Source organism: Xenia sp. Carnegie-2017, unplaced genomic scaffold (assembly GCF_021976095.1).
Source record: "Xenia sp. Carnegie-2017 unplaced genomic scaffold, XeniaSp_v1 HiC_scaffold_25, whole genome shotgun sequence".
NCBI classification, from domain to species: Eukaryota; Metazoa; Cnidaria; class Anthozoa; order Malacalcyonacea; family Xeniidae; genus Xenia; species Xenia sp. Carnegie-2017.
In genome coordinates, this window is record NW_025813488.1 from 6,146,191 (window position 1) to 6,160,729 (window position 14,539).

At 35.1% G+C, this 14,539-nt stretch overlaps 1 protein-coding gene and 1 long non-coding RNA gene across 2 annotated transcripts; one reads left to right on the forward strand and one right to left on the reverse strand.

The window, feature by feature from the left end:
* Positions 1-7: 7 nt before the first annotated feature.
* Positions 8-750, reverse strand: LOC124452782. Its single transcript, XR_006950873.1, has 2 exons — positions 597-750; positions 8-516 (listed from the first exon to the last, which is right to left on the reverse strand). It is a non-coding gene; the product is annotated as an uncharacterized LOC124452782 (long non-coding RNA).
* Positions 751-1,121: 371 nt separating this feature from the next.
* Positions 1,122-9,104, forward strand: LOC124452767. Its single transcript, XM_047003376.1, has 18 exons — positions 1,122-1,249; positions 1,555-1,638; positions 1,822-1,996; positions 2,110-2,350; positions 2,602-2,848; positions 3,057-3,287; positions 3,537-3,903; positions 4,008-4,462; positions 4,700-4,837; positions 5,080-5,308; positions 6,110-6,283; positions 6,454-6,634; positions 6,848-6,918; positions 7,015-7,136; positions 7,230-7,421; positions 7,510-7,800; positions 7,933-8,103; positions 8,419-9,104. Exons 1-18 carry the CDS (start codon positions 1,210-1,212, stop codon positions 9,018-9,020), a joined length of 4,011 nt encoding a protein of 1,336 aa, XP_046859332.1. The 5' UTR covers positions 1,122-1,209; the 3' UTR covers positions 9,021-9,104.
* Positions 9,105-14,539: the final 5,435 nt, after the last annotated feature.

A 14,539-nucleotide genomic window follows, 5' to 3' on the forward strand; every position in this document is an offset into this window, starting at 1 on the left:
GAGGTTCAATGTTGGTTCCCTTGTTGGGAGGCATTTAATTACGTCATTTTTGATCCTTTACCTAGTTTTAATGACAGAGATGAATAAATTTACATCATAATTATAAATTCTTAGACTTAATGAATAAATTTACATCATAATTATTAAATTCTTCTTTCACTTTGACAATTGCTGAAGAGTTGTTTATAATAAGCACGAACCCTTCATAGAAAGGTCACGAACTTTTCATCATGGAAAGTAAAGACAGTGTATAATGATAAGCAAAAAGTCTTTATTTTCGAACAAATTCAACTTGACGAACTAAATTTTGTCACTAAATTCTCTATCCTCTCTATATCCTCTATCGCAAAAGATTACACAAGACAGCAATTTCAGAGAACTCACAAGTGGTAAATACTAGGACAATATTCTGATGGTGACCAATTTCAAACGGCGGTATATTTTGCACGATTTGGACAAACCTCTTGCACCAACAACACTGAACAAAATGTAATATGCCAGTGGCGAAAGTCGTACCTCAAAAAATTTAATGTCACTGGTTTTTTTATAAAATAATAAGTTGATGAATCTGGGGCAAAAAGAAAAGGTTGCCTTACAAATCATTATTCTCTCAACCACGCACAAATGCATTCGTGCTAGATTTTCGGGAATTGTCGAAAAATGGTACAAGTTGATCAATTCTTAAGACATCTTTAGCGCCCAAATTTTTCAACCAATATTTCGCGTAAACTGCAATATAGACAGATGTTAGCTCTTGTATGGTCAATTTACTCAGTTACATATCCTTTTTCTTGACTTGCATCTAGTTTTAAATTACATCGAGTAGTCTTGAATTACATCCAGTACACAAGCATGATGTCCTGTTGAGATTTAAAAATTTGGACCACTTCTGTTTAAGCCTTATTGTAAAACCAGTTCATGTTTATACTCTTTTCTTTGCAAGGCTTTAACAATTTTTTTAAGATATTGATTATCAGTTTTCTCAAATAATTTGTAGTTGTACATCAGTCAGTTTTATAATGTGCTGTGCGAACGTTTCAACACATATAAAGTAGATTGACATTGACATTTTTGCTATCAAATAAATTCGCATAAATTGCGCAATTATATCTTCCGTTTCAGTTCAACTTCCTTCATATTGTCTTGGCATCACATACATAAGCAGAATTCTGACGCTCTTATTTTATCAACAAACAAGATCACAGCAGAATGATGTTCTACTCGGTGTTGTCAATTTTACTGATATCAGGTATGTTGGAATAAAGCATAAATGTTACTTTGATATAAGATCACGCTAATGCTGTGCAGCACAACCACCACAATTGTGTTTGTAAGTATCATCTACATAACATTAACTGCAAACAGTTTAGTTTAACAGTTGACTTTTGCAAAACAAGACTATATTGTGCGAAGTCTTCCAAAAGACACATCGTTGGGAAAAGCTAACTAGTTTGTTGTTTAAATTCGCGCCAATTTCTTATTAAAAAACTATTACACTGCGCGGAAAGTTAATGGCATAAACATGTAACAGGTTGCATCGACCTTTTATTGTAGTGTTAAGTTTTTGTGATGCTGAACTTATAGTACAGAGAAATGAAGAAGTACTTCGCGTTAACGCAGGTGAAGTCGAATTGAATGGTAAGACTACTTTGGAAATTTTCATAAAGTTAGCATTAGAAAATTTTCATACGTAGATAAGAGGGCACATGATGATAGCAGTTAGATGGCAATCGATGAAGGTTAATTTGAAGAACCACTTGGATATTAGCTAATGTGTTCATGTGTTTTGAAATCACGCACAATGCGTTGAATTATTTATAGAATTTCATGACATCGGAACATTTGCAAGCATTGAGGAAGCAAGCTTTTTTAGTGCAAAGGATTCGTCAACCAGACGTAAGCGCCAGGTCCAGAACACGAACCATATTGAGTTACTTTTGTCTCAAGAGTGCAATAGCATAGTATTGCGATGGGTCCCTCCCAATATTCCTTACAGGTAATCACATACATAATGTTCATGAAGAAAGTCTTCGTACTTACGAACCAATCTATTTTTTATGCGCCCTCTTTATCATCAACTTTAACATACCACTCCTCTCCTTTTTTCAGCTCGTCCTTTCACACCAGCAACTCAGAGTTTAAATATTACAACATTTATCGTGAATTAAACTATTTTATGAGTGTTGCCGGACTCACACCAATAGCATCTGGAAAAACACTTCCTGATCTTCAAAATGTACAACTTCAGAAATGGTTTGACAAGATACCGCCAAGTGGAATGACACTTTATTATGCCATCACGATTGTGAATGAAAATGGGAATGAGACACAATTTGTTACGCCTAAACAGGTTTGTTCAAATTTGGGACTTGTTTCTTGGGAAATAAATTGATTTTGTTTGTTTGATCGTTCAAAATGAGGTAGGATGTTCTTCCACAAAACATTTCTTCCTACATCGTCTTGAAGCTCTCGACCACTTATCACAAATTCAACAATATGTCCAATGAGTCTATCATGTACATTTTTTCTTTCTATTTACCCATCAAACGTAAATTTATTATGAATTTCAACTGTTAAGATGAAGTTTTTTGTGTCGTATAGATAACATTTATTGGAATGTTTCAAAGTCTTCGTCCGAGTCCAGCTCGAATAGTCCCAAACATGATAAAGGGAAATGTTATCTATCATAGTGTTGCGTATAATAGTTTTCGCAATGAGTATTTCGTTGTTTTCGATGTCGATCAAGATAATGACGAAGTGGCCGATCGTGTTTATGGAATACGCATCAATATTAATGGTCAAATTCTTGGTCAAAGGATAATAGATTTTACACTACGTGGTGCTTCGAGTAAGTCATAGAATTCTCTATATGAAACATTAAGCTCACATTGCTCATTAGTTGATGCTCCAAACAATATGCTCCAAAACAACAGCATGATGCTCCAAAACAACAGCAATGTATATGCGCAAAGCATGTTCGGGCTGCTCTTATGTTCTAATTATAAGTGTTTTAAGTGTGTAGCGGTATGGCTAAAACATATTTCATTCTTTCTCAGCTGAGCAAGGGCATCCGTCAGTAGCATTCAATCCACTGGTCAACGAATATCTTGTGGTGTGGCATTTAAGTTCAAGAAATCTCCAAGGTGGTGCTCATGTTTTAATCGCACAACGAGTGTTTGGAGATAGGTCTTTCACAAAAGGCAACCCGTTCTTGCTCTTGAATGCTAAATTGACAGGTCGATTTCGACCTGTTGTTGAACCGAAGCTCGTGTATAATTCGGGATCAGGCAAGTATTATCGTGACTCATAAAATTATTTATTTTAAGTTGCACCGCAATTTTTAAATTTGGACATAACAGTTCCGTGAGGCTGACTACCACTTTTCGTCGCCAGCTAGGTCGTAAAATCGTTCGGGTGTACCGGTTAACAACTAACAAACACAGCTCCTAAATCTTGAGCTACTTTTAATTTCCTAATTTGCTGATCATCCACCACAACACGACTTTTATTACCATTATATTGCGTGTATTTTCTAGCTGGTTATGTCATGACAGTGATGCTGGATGCACCGCCTAAGACTGTGTTTGTAGTTTTTCTAATGTCTAATGGTAAGATTTCTAGACAAACACGACTCTTCAAAGGCGAGGTACTCGACTCCAATATCTTTGTGGACACAAAACTCAGCCAAATCTACATTGTCTATCAAGTCCGCCAACATGCTATAACCTTGGTTGACTCAAGTAGCCCACTTCAACACTATCCATTTGTCTTTCTGGTTACAAAGGCCAATTCAACAGGAAATTTGTTGTTTATGGGGTCTCAAAATACCATCCGATATGTGGTCGGTTACACGAGAGAACAAGTTGCAAACATGGATGGATATTTCGACCACAATAACGGATGGTAGGTGAAGTACATGTATACAATATGATTGATCAAAAACATTCCTCGCTTTGTTATTCTCATTCTCCTGCTCGTTTATCGCATTTGAATATCTAATATTTCAGGCTTACATTATTCTGGAACAATCGTGAGAACGGAAGTAGAGTAATTACATCAACTTCTATTGTTGGCTTTCCTGGAAAATTTGGAAGGGAAGCGAATATACACAAGTGCCCGCAGTACAAGAATAATATAAATCCTGCAGTTTGTTACATGCCAAAGAACAACGGTCCCGTGATGCTTTGGGAACGAGCAAACAAACTTAGCGGTTATCTTCTCAAAGATGGTGCCTTTTCCGTAGAAAGTAGTTTACGTCCTGGTGCTCAACGATCTGCCATAGCTTTGTATAACTCTCGTCAGAAGCAAGCTCTGGTTTTATATCAGCAATTTGTTCTCGGTACACGTGTCCTGTTTATGACACACGTTGCTCCAGCATCACAATCTACCTGCAAGGGAGGGTGTAAGAGCAGTGATCGATGTGCTATGAAAGATGTATGTGTATCACGTACTCCATATTATGGTAAGATCTATTGAACATTTTCACGAAAAAAATTAATCAAGCCGTCAATGTACCCAAGTAACCTTTGGATAATTGAAAGACTAGCTCGTTTCTTTTTGTTAATTCTTTCTTTGTGGTGTTACCTTGAATTTTATATAAAAAATACAAATATCAACCTGATATTTAAGGGTGCCTCTCAAAAACCAACTTTTCACAAAAAACATCATTTCAATTCAATTTTCACCCCTTTTTTTGTAGCAGTTAACCATCAACAAAGTTGCCTAAAAGACAACGGTGGCTGTAGTCATACTTGCACGACTCTCTTAAATGGAAGATTGTGTACTTGTCCTCAGTCCTTCACACTTGCTTCCAATGGAATGAAATGTTTTACCACAGGTACATTGAAATATTTATTCTATCAAGAGCATATGTTGTTTCACTGTATATTTGCACCAATCTGCACTTATCAACTGGTTTTTGACTGCAAGCAGCATCGCCCGAACTGTATCTAGGGTAGTTTGTTACAGGTGACTGCTTTGCAAAAGCTACATCATTATCTCATAATTACAACATGCCGTATCATATTCATGGAAAAATCCCCCAAACACCATTAAAACTTTTTGTTTTTATTTTACCAGCTGCAAAGCCAGACGTGTCGTTACTTTACTCATTTTCAAAAGGAATTCGGTCCATAAGTGTGTACTACAAGGAAAGACGAGTGTCGATTTCTCGTATACCAATTGCAGGCAATGAAATCATTGCGTTCTTTTACAACGAGAAAGACAGATTTATTTACTGGGGTGACGCTCGCGATCGCAAAATATACAAGGCACATTTGGATGGCACAAATAAACAAGCCATTGTTAAGTAAGCGACAGTTGTTGTGAATTTAAAATATCTACTTATATAAGTGCAAACAGAGACTGACTAAATTCTAATATCTTGTTTCTCGTTTGGAAACAAAAACTACCACTGAAATCTTAACCTAAACATCAGTGTGAAATCAAATTTTTCAAAATCATGGAGAAATCATCAGAACCTCGTGTATATATCGCTTAATATACCACTTCTGCTACCTTAACATACAATAGTATCTTTTATGACGATCAACAGAAACCTTCACAATTGTTGATAATCACATTGCAAAATGACTTAATCTTACCCTTTCTTATTTTTCAATTCCTATGATATCCACCATGGTATGTGCGGTCAGTTAATATAAATTTTGTAGCTTCTGAGTACCGATTCATTTAAACAATAGAACGTTTTACTCTTGTAGAGAAAGTAATTATCGTGTTAGTTTCCTGGTTGGTATTTCAATTAAGAAATAAAAGATGTTTACTGTGTTTGCACAGGCTTATGCAAACCGAGGAGACATTTGGGAGAACTCGAGAGCAGATCAGTACAAGCCCGAGACCGATGGTCGAGTGTTACACCTGCTCGTGGCTCGAGAGTTTTCACAAACGTCTTCGAGGTTTGCATAAGCCAGTGCAAACACGAAAAACATCTTTTATTTCTTTTATAAAATAACAATAATGCGAAACAGACAGACAAATTTAAAGTAAACGTTTTAATTTTTCCCCTAAAATGTATTCATAATCGATTTGTAAATTCTCTTTGACTGATTGATTGAAAAACTAACTTCCTTTAATATTTTCTTGTCCATAGTAATAGAGTTGTTTTACCAGATGGAATGGTCGTAGATCCTGCAACAAATCAGCTTTACTGGGCTGATGGTACACTGAATAAAATATTTCGTTCATTCTTGGATGGTTCAAATATTGAATCCTTTATTGTTGGTGTTGACAAACCACGAGCCTTGTTGATACATCAAGAATACAAGTAAGTGTGTATGTTGTTTTCAGAATACAAGCCAATATGTATGCAATGATCTTTTCTATATGAAATATTATGAAAACTTCCCATTATTGCTTAACATCTTGTGAGAAAAAGTGAAAAACAATAATATATTTGCTTCGATGATATTGTTCCCAATGCAATTAATCATGCAGATGGTTGTTCTGGACCAATTGGGGGATGGTAGCAAAGATTGAAAGAATAAATATTGACGGGACAGGTCGCAAGATTCTCGTTCAATATGGATTGATATGGCCAAATGGCTTGACGCATGATGGAAAAAATCTGTACTGGGCCGATGCTCATTTTGATAAGATAGAGATGTCGGACTTCTATGTAAGTTGCTATATGTCGATTCAAATGTTTTGATTTCAATCAGATTTGTTGAAGTTAATACCTAATAATGAAACTAATAACTTGATGCCTTATGCTGAGCTCTATCTTTGATTGGTATCCTTTGATTTTCATTGAAGAATAGAACTGATTCGCTACTAAGTTAAAAGCAAGCTTTTTTGTGTCATTAAATTTTTCCTTCTTGCTTTCGAACAGGGAAATAATCGTATGACTTTAACAACCAAGGGCACAAATCATCCTTATGGTTTGGGAATGGCTAAAAATAGGTAAACAATTTTTACCGTAAATCGATTGATGATACAAAGCCTTATTTATGTAAATTATATAAAATATTAAATTTATCATTTGTGGTTATTTTTTAGACTTTTCTGGACTGACTGGTCAGGCCATATCCGTTCGTACAACAAACTCAATTCGAAAACAGAAGATGTCATTTCTGGATTGAAAAAACCTTTTATGCTACAAGTATATGATATACTAAAAGGTTGTATTTTTTATCCTTTACGACAGTTATCATTCGTCTTTGCTCAAGTTTTGTGAGTACCTGTTTTATCTCTTGCCCTTTTTCATTTGGTAGCAACGTTTTGTCGTGATCCAGGAGTGCCGTTATCCGGTACCCGTAATCCACCACCTCCAATATCAGGCAACGAATACAATATCGGTGATCAGATTAATCTGACTTGCAATCTTGGATTTGTTCATCTCGGATCGAAATCGAGGCTTTGTTTACCCACAGGTAAATGGAGTGGCAAAACTACTCAATGTAAAGGTAAGCTTTTTTCGTTTTAGTCAACACGCTGTTTGAAAACGTTTCTATTTGAAAATTACAAATGATTATTGGACAACGCCTATTTTAGCTCTGCCTGTATTTACAAGACTGCCTAAAAACAAGACAACTGACGTATCTTATCATTTGAGCATCGAATGTTCAGCGGAATCAAGTTCGGGTGAGAAAACGACAATCACCTGGTACAAGGATGATAAGATTCTTTCAGTATCCCAACGTTACTACACGGATCAAGTGACGAACTATTTGCAGATACTCAATGTTTTGTTGGATGATGCTGGTAAATACACCTGCGAAGCGAAAAATTCTGGTGGTACAGTACGTGCATCGATGTATTTGACTGTTAGACAAAGACAAATTCGTGAGTATTATAAAAAACATCGAGATATAACTATCGATGCATTAGGAGCAGTTAAAAATTAAAATTAACGTACATTCCTTTGGAAATTTGTCTAGTCATATCTTGTTTTGCATTTTATTCGTCTACATTTAGCTTGTGGTAAAGCAAGGTTATCTGCTCGGGCCAAAATTATTGGTGGAAAACGAGCCGATCATGGTACCATTCCTTGGCAAATTTTGCTGTTCAACAATGCTACTAAAAAGCCATTTTGTGGAGCTGTTTTGCTTAACGAAAGATGGGGAGTTACAGCTGCACATTGTCTTCGTATGTTCGAACCATTTTCATTAGTCTTCACAAGCATTGTTTTTGTTGTATACACTATACCTTTAACAACTTGTTTTGTACATCGTCTTTGGGAATTCTATGGATGACATTCTTCGTAATCTTTTTCAGAAAGATCTACTATTTTTACCAACCATATTTAGTTAAAGATTTTTTATCCTCATAGTAACTGTCTGTCGAACTTAAAACCATTTATAGAATTTCTATGTCCCAGTTACGTCTTCGATATTATTCACACTTTATATACCTGTTGCATTATTCTAATTTATTAAAGCTAATGAACGTTTTAATATTTAGAGCCAATGGCCTCAAACTTGGACCGCGTAGCTGTAATATTTGGAGAGTACCGTTGGCACAAAAATGATGGTACTGAACAATATCGATCAATCGATAAAGTTCATTTGAACGTTCACTACAACCCTTTAACCTATGATTCAGACATTGCGTTATTTAAATTCTCAAAACAAGTTATTTTAAATGACTACGTCATTCCTGTTTGCCTACCCACGTCTGCAGCAGACCTTGCGCTTATTCAAGCAAACAATACGGCAAAAGTGAGCGGATGGGGTGCAAGAAAAACAAACAAGACACGCTCGGTAAAAACTTTACACGCGGTGACAATTAAAACTGTGGACGACAAGACCTGCAAGGCAAATCATGCTCCAAAATACGTGGTGACTTCTAATATGTTATGTGCGGGTTTGCTGAATGGTAAAGGCGATGCTTGTCGTGGAGACTCAGGGGGACCACTGACAGTGGTAAACAAAGGCACAAAAAAACACGTATTGATTGGAATTGTCAGCTGGGGTGAGTCGTGTGGCACAAAGAACAGATATGGTGTATACACAAAAGTTTCAAATTTTCTACCTTGGATTAACAGCCATATTAGAATGGTTTAAAAACAAATGAACGATCTTGATAAATTAATTGCTGCATCTAATTTTGATTGCTTCATAATTACACAATTATACAAAAATCATAAACACTCAGCATTGTTCTTCATTTTTCAGCAGCACACAATCTTAAAACAAGACCAGTCAGTATAACCAGAATGAAGATAAATTGACCGTTAAATGCCTAGTTATTTAATTCAGCATTTAAAAAAAAGGGTACTGAAATGTTGAACACACAAAATTTTTAAGTATTTAAGTACATCAATTTTATCAAAACATCCCAAGTTTCATTTCTTTGAGTGGATCGGGATTCCAACCCGATAACCATACAACCCTTAGGTCCCAGAACATGGCCACCATTTTTTTTGTGGCCTTCAGAGAAACTCTCTAAAGATGAGGGAAACCAGCGTATTGAACAATTGCCAACGTTTTGCTGGAGGAAAACCCTCAGACATCAAATGAGCTATGAAAGCCTGTCTGACATCTAGGTGAATGCATACTGCCAGAATAACCTTATCTATTTCTTACCGCTATTTTTACAGAAAGCTTTTAATTCACTTTAGGGTCTTAATTGTGTGTACAAAAATATTTAGCCTGCTTATTATTTTACAAGATTTCCTAAATAGGTTTATCAAAAGCAGCATACACCCAAAGGAAATTGTTTGATGTCAGACAATGTTCCCATTCGCCAATTTTGTGCCGTTTCTAGCTTTAGCGTGTTTTGTATGCGCATGCAACTATGCAGATGACAAAAAATATTCCTCATGATGGTTAATTCTCTGAATCTGAAACTTTTGACATTTTATAATCTCATGGAGAAATAGTTTTCTCTTAACAATTTCAAACTCTTTTTTATTATGTGCATGGTTCAAATTTGATAAAACATCAAGAAATGAAATGTGCGCCATCAAGAAGAATATTTCAGACGTTAAATTTTAGATTTTAAAGTTAATTCAATTACGCAGCTATACAGAAAGGCGCGATTGCAATGATTAGGGCCGGATTCCGATTTCCGATATATCCTCCATGTTTTGAACAATTAACGATATCTCCTCCATGTTTTGAACAATCTACGATATATCCTCCATGTTTTGAACAATCTACGATATATCCTCCATGTTTTGAACAATCTACGATATATCCTCCATGTTTTGAACAATCTACGATATATCCTCCATGTTTTGAACAATCTACAGTAACGTTTATAATATATCATTTAAAGTATTAATGATGTTTGTTATATAAATTTAGAAACTTAAAGCGTTCGACACAGTCTTAAAGAAAGCCATGCACATTTCTTTAAGATGCGAGTCGTAGCTATATCCTGGTGATCAGATGTAGAGCAGGTTTTAGGCAAAAATCGCGCAAAAAAGCCTACTGTGGGCATATGCGCACTGTTCCGACCTATCAGACAATAGTAAGACGCATATTCATGCTTTTCCTATTCTAACATCCGAAAAACAAATCTTCATGCAGAAAAGTTTTCATGCACAATCACTCACTGAATTGTCTTGACGACACAATCAAACATGCAAATCACTAACAGGGATCATAAAGCAATTGACTTTGTTTCACAACTCAGTCATTGCTTTAAACAATCCTCTTGTTAATGTTGATCACTGGGAGTCTAACTGATACAATTAAAACCATTGCACCTGAAACGTCGTCTCCTCATTCGTTGAACATCGCTGACATACCAAAAGCTGCTTTTACATAATCCATGACAACCACGATATAATCGATGATAAACCACGATATAATCCACGAAAACCATGATATAGTCCACGATACTCATGACGCAATTAAAGGACACCAGGGTGTAATTGAGTACATCCATAATATAACATCCAAGATCAACGATCAGCGTGTTTGATTTGATGCACGAACGACTGTCGTATTTTTTTAGGAACTAAAGGATAGTGAAAGTTTTAATTCAGACAGCATTACGATAACTATTCAAAATAAAACAAAAAAGGCATCTTTCACCAAACGCCATTTATACTGTTGATGATTGTTTTTAAAAATCCTACATAATCTTAAATTATTTTGTGTTCTAAGAGGACTAAAAGCAAAAACAAGCCATTACCAATATTTAATAAATACTATGCTTTGATTTTCGAAGAATTGAAGTATTGCATAGAGAAACAACAAATGGCTAAACTGACAGTACCTATTTATGAAAAATATTAATACCTATAGCTTTGTTGCCGTAAGCAAACAACTGCTCTTTTAAAACGTTCCGCAGTGTTAAAGTGCTTCATTTTATGAAGAGTAAATTTATTAAAAAAAAGAATAAAATTAAAATATCAAAAACTGGCAAGGCTGAAACGACGTAGCAACATAGCTTTGTAGCCTGGCAAACAATCACTACGTGGAAGTGACAAAGCTACCAAACGGCAAACATCGCATTTCAACGTATGAATTATCACTCACCAAAATATTTGCGCTGCATCGTAGTGAGTAATATGATTGCTGGATGGTTACGTTTACTTCAAAACTAAAACTTGTCCAGTTTCTTCCAATTCGTTGCTGAAAATTGTGATCCACTTTTAGCGTTGCCATGGTATAATTAGACACAAATGTAATGCTGTGGTCAACCATTAAATGAAGCACCATTACTCAATACTACGTTTGAGTGAGTTTTACAGGTATCAACTGTTTGTGCGCATGACATATTTAACTGCACGGTTTTAACCGTATGCTTCTTTTTAAATGCAACTTATGTGGCCCAGTATTAGTTCATTTTAATGTCAAGTTCGTGCACCGTTCCAGATTTTTACTTTTTTGTCCTACTTGAAATTCATCTCCAGAATAGAGTTAGACACAAACATGGTCCACAATTAAACGACGCACCATACCTCATCAAAAAACCTGTTCAGGTGAGTTATTTTTGCACAACTTTAATTCTTATGTGTACGATGATTTCATTGACAAAATATTCATACTACTGCAATCGAGGTGACACAGAATCAAGTTTACTTCAATGTCAATTCCTTCAGCAATGTTATTTTTGCTCAAGACATTCATCTTTCATGGTGCGCCAACTGCAGCATTTTTAGCAATTTACTTGTGCGCACTTTTTTGAAATCACATGTACGTTTTAATCCACAAAAAATAAAAATAAATATAAAATCGAAAGTTGTTATATTGGCCTTAAGAAGCCTTCAGGGAAAACGTCATGCTAGTTTTATTATATTTACAATATTAATATATTTACACTTGGTGAGTGAAATGTTCATGAAATTTTTTCTTGCATCATTTCATCTTATTATAGTTACTCTTCACAAGAATACCATTGTCATCTACGTGTAGGTTCTTGCTTTTGTCCACATTTCTTGTTATTTGACCCATTATTTAATGCAAAACTGCATGAAAAGACGTTTGTCTTGCATCATTTCATCTTACTTTCTTCACTTAATTGTTAACCTAACGGCTGACAGTTATCTAAGAAAAAGATAAGATGCACCTGAAGACGCCGCACTTACAAGAAGAGATGAGCAACCAAAACACCTGAAGACGCCTCGCTTGCAAAAGAGATGAGCAACCGAAACACCTGAAGACGCCGCTCTTGCAAGAAGATATGAGCAACCGAAACACCTGAAGACCCTGCGCTTTCAAGAAGAGAAGAGCAACCCAAAAGAAGACGCCCGTGCATGCGGAATCAATGAAGCACCCAAGCAGTTGAAGGCGCCTGTTGCAACAACCAGAAGTTGCCAAACTTGAGGAATTTAATTTGTGGCGTGAAACTTTCCTCACAGGTAAAAACTTAAGTCACTCAAGGCTCTCTTTGGTTCTACTAGTGATTCTCCCACTGTGTCAGTAACGACAAATCTTTCCTGTATTCTTTTCTTTTGGTTCTGTATTTAGTTTGCGTTTCATGAAGTGATTTCCTCAAATGTTTCTCTCTTGATCTTTCAATTTCGTGAAGATTTCGTATACTGATTTTTACAATAATAGTTGAGATGCTGATTTTTGTCAAATCATGTGGCGTTTAATACGAAAATTGTAGGCAAAAGAAGGCTTCTGGTGGCTAATGTACGCATCTTACTGAATGGGGTTACTTTTGTATTTGATACCACTTAGTAAAATCGTATTAATTTTAGCAGTATAAAAATTTATCATGCATTTTTTCCGCAGTGTAATGAACAGTTATGAATGTGCGCACAAGTAAATCACAAAAATACTCTCAGTTTGAATTCCCCTTTCAAATTATGTTCCTATCAATGTAATAAACAAAATGAGTTTTTATCATGACTGACATCGTTTGAATAAGTTTGAAAAGAACAAACATCCCAACACAAAATTAGCCTACCATATAAGCTTCATTCAAATTTCACTTATACCTTTTCTATAAGATAATTCGATTCAATATGTCTATGTGATGTTCGTTAGAGATTTTGACTTTCTAACTCAACCAAAAGATGTTTCTTTGTTCACGTTCATCGTTATCAAGGTAATAGAAATTTAGCCTCTTTCCTACAAAAAATAAATTTGAAATTGATAAGTTAACAACATTTTCACAAAAAAGAAACATCTTTTAAAATTTTCTTGTAGAAAAGAGAACAGAATTATTTCTTTGAAATTTTCTGGCTTAAAAAAACTACCTTTTAAACCCCAAAATTTTAATGCTCGAATCAGGATGTTCCCGTAATTTTTGATTACCTTTTCTCTGATCGATTTTTTTGAGTACTGTTTCATTTTGAAGATACTGTTATTTGCGTTGAAAGGGACGTTATTGATTTATTTCTTTACTATTGTCAAATGACAATGAAGACTAGATCTTGTACTAAACAATAAACAGTAAAATATTACGCTAAAAGTAAACAAAATAATACATTAAAGGTGCAATTATAAGTCAAGCAAAGGATCCAAATTTTACGAACGAGTTCTTTTTGAAAAATAAAAATCAGTTAAACTAAGTCAATGTTTTTTTATTCTGAAATACAGTAATGCAGTTAAGTTAATATAATGAATGAATTGGTCTTTAAAATTCTTCGGATTGACATCGGCTTTTGCCGGAATAATTTTAATTATCAAGTTGAAGAAAGTGGCGCGAAATGAAACTATGTTAGACATCTACATTTTTATATTCCTTGACCATCTTCAAAATTTCGTTCAAAAGTTCAGTCTTTACGAATAGAAACTACCTAAACATAAAAACATTGTTTGCGGTCACTATCCCACTCTTTGCTATCCTATAAGATTTCACAAAAAATATTTTATTTGTCGTATTAAAAGAAATGATGTCGTTGTACAAGCACGCAACTGGAAAAATTTCGATTCGCAAATTCGAGTTGAAAGCAAACTGTTTCACAAAATTTTGCTTAGATAAGTTCAACACACTAACAAAAAACGACCGAGGCAAATAAACCTTAAAAATTACTTTGAAAAATGAAAAAAACATCGTAAATTCTCATTTTTATGGCAGCGAAGTCCGCGTGCAAAGCAAACACAGTGACATACATCAATTGCCGAACGATTTAAACAACCCAAAAATGGTTAAAAAGTGAAGTAATAACTAACCA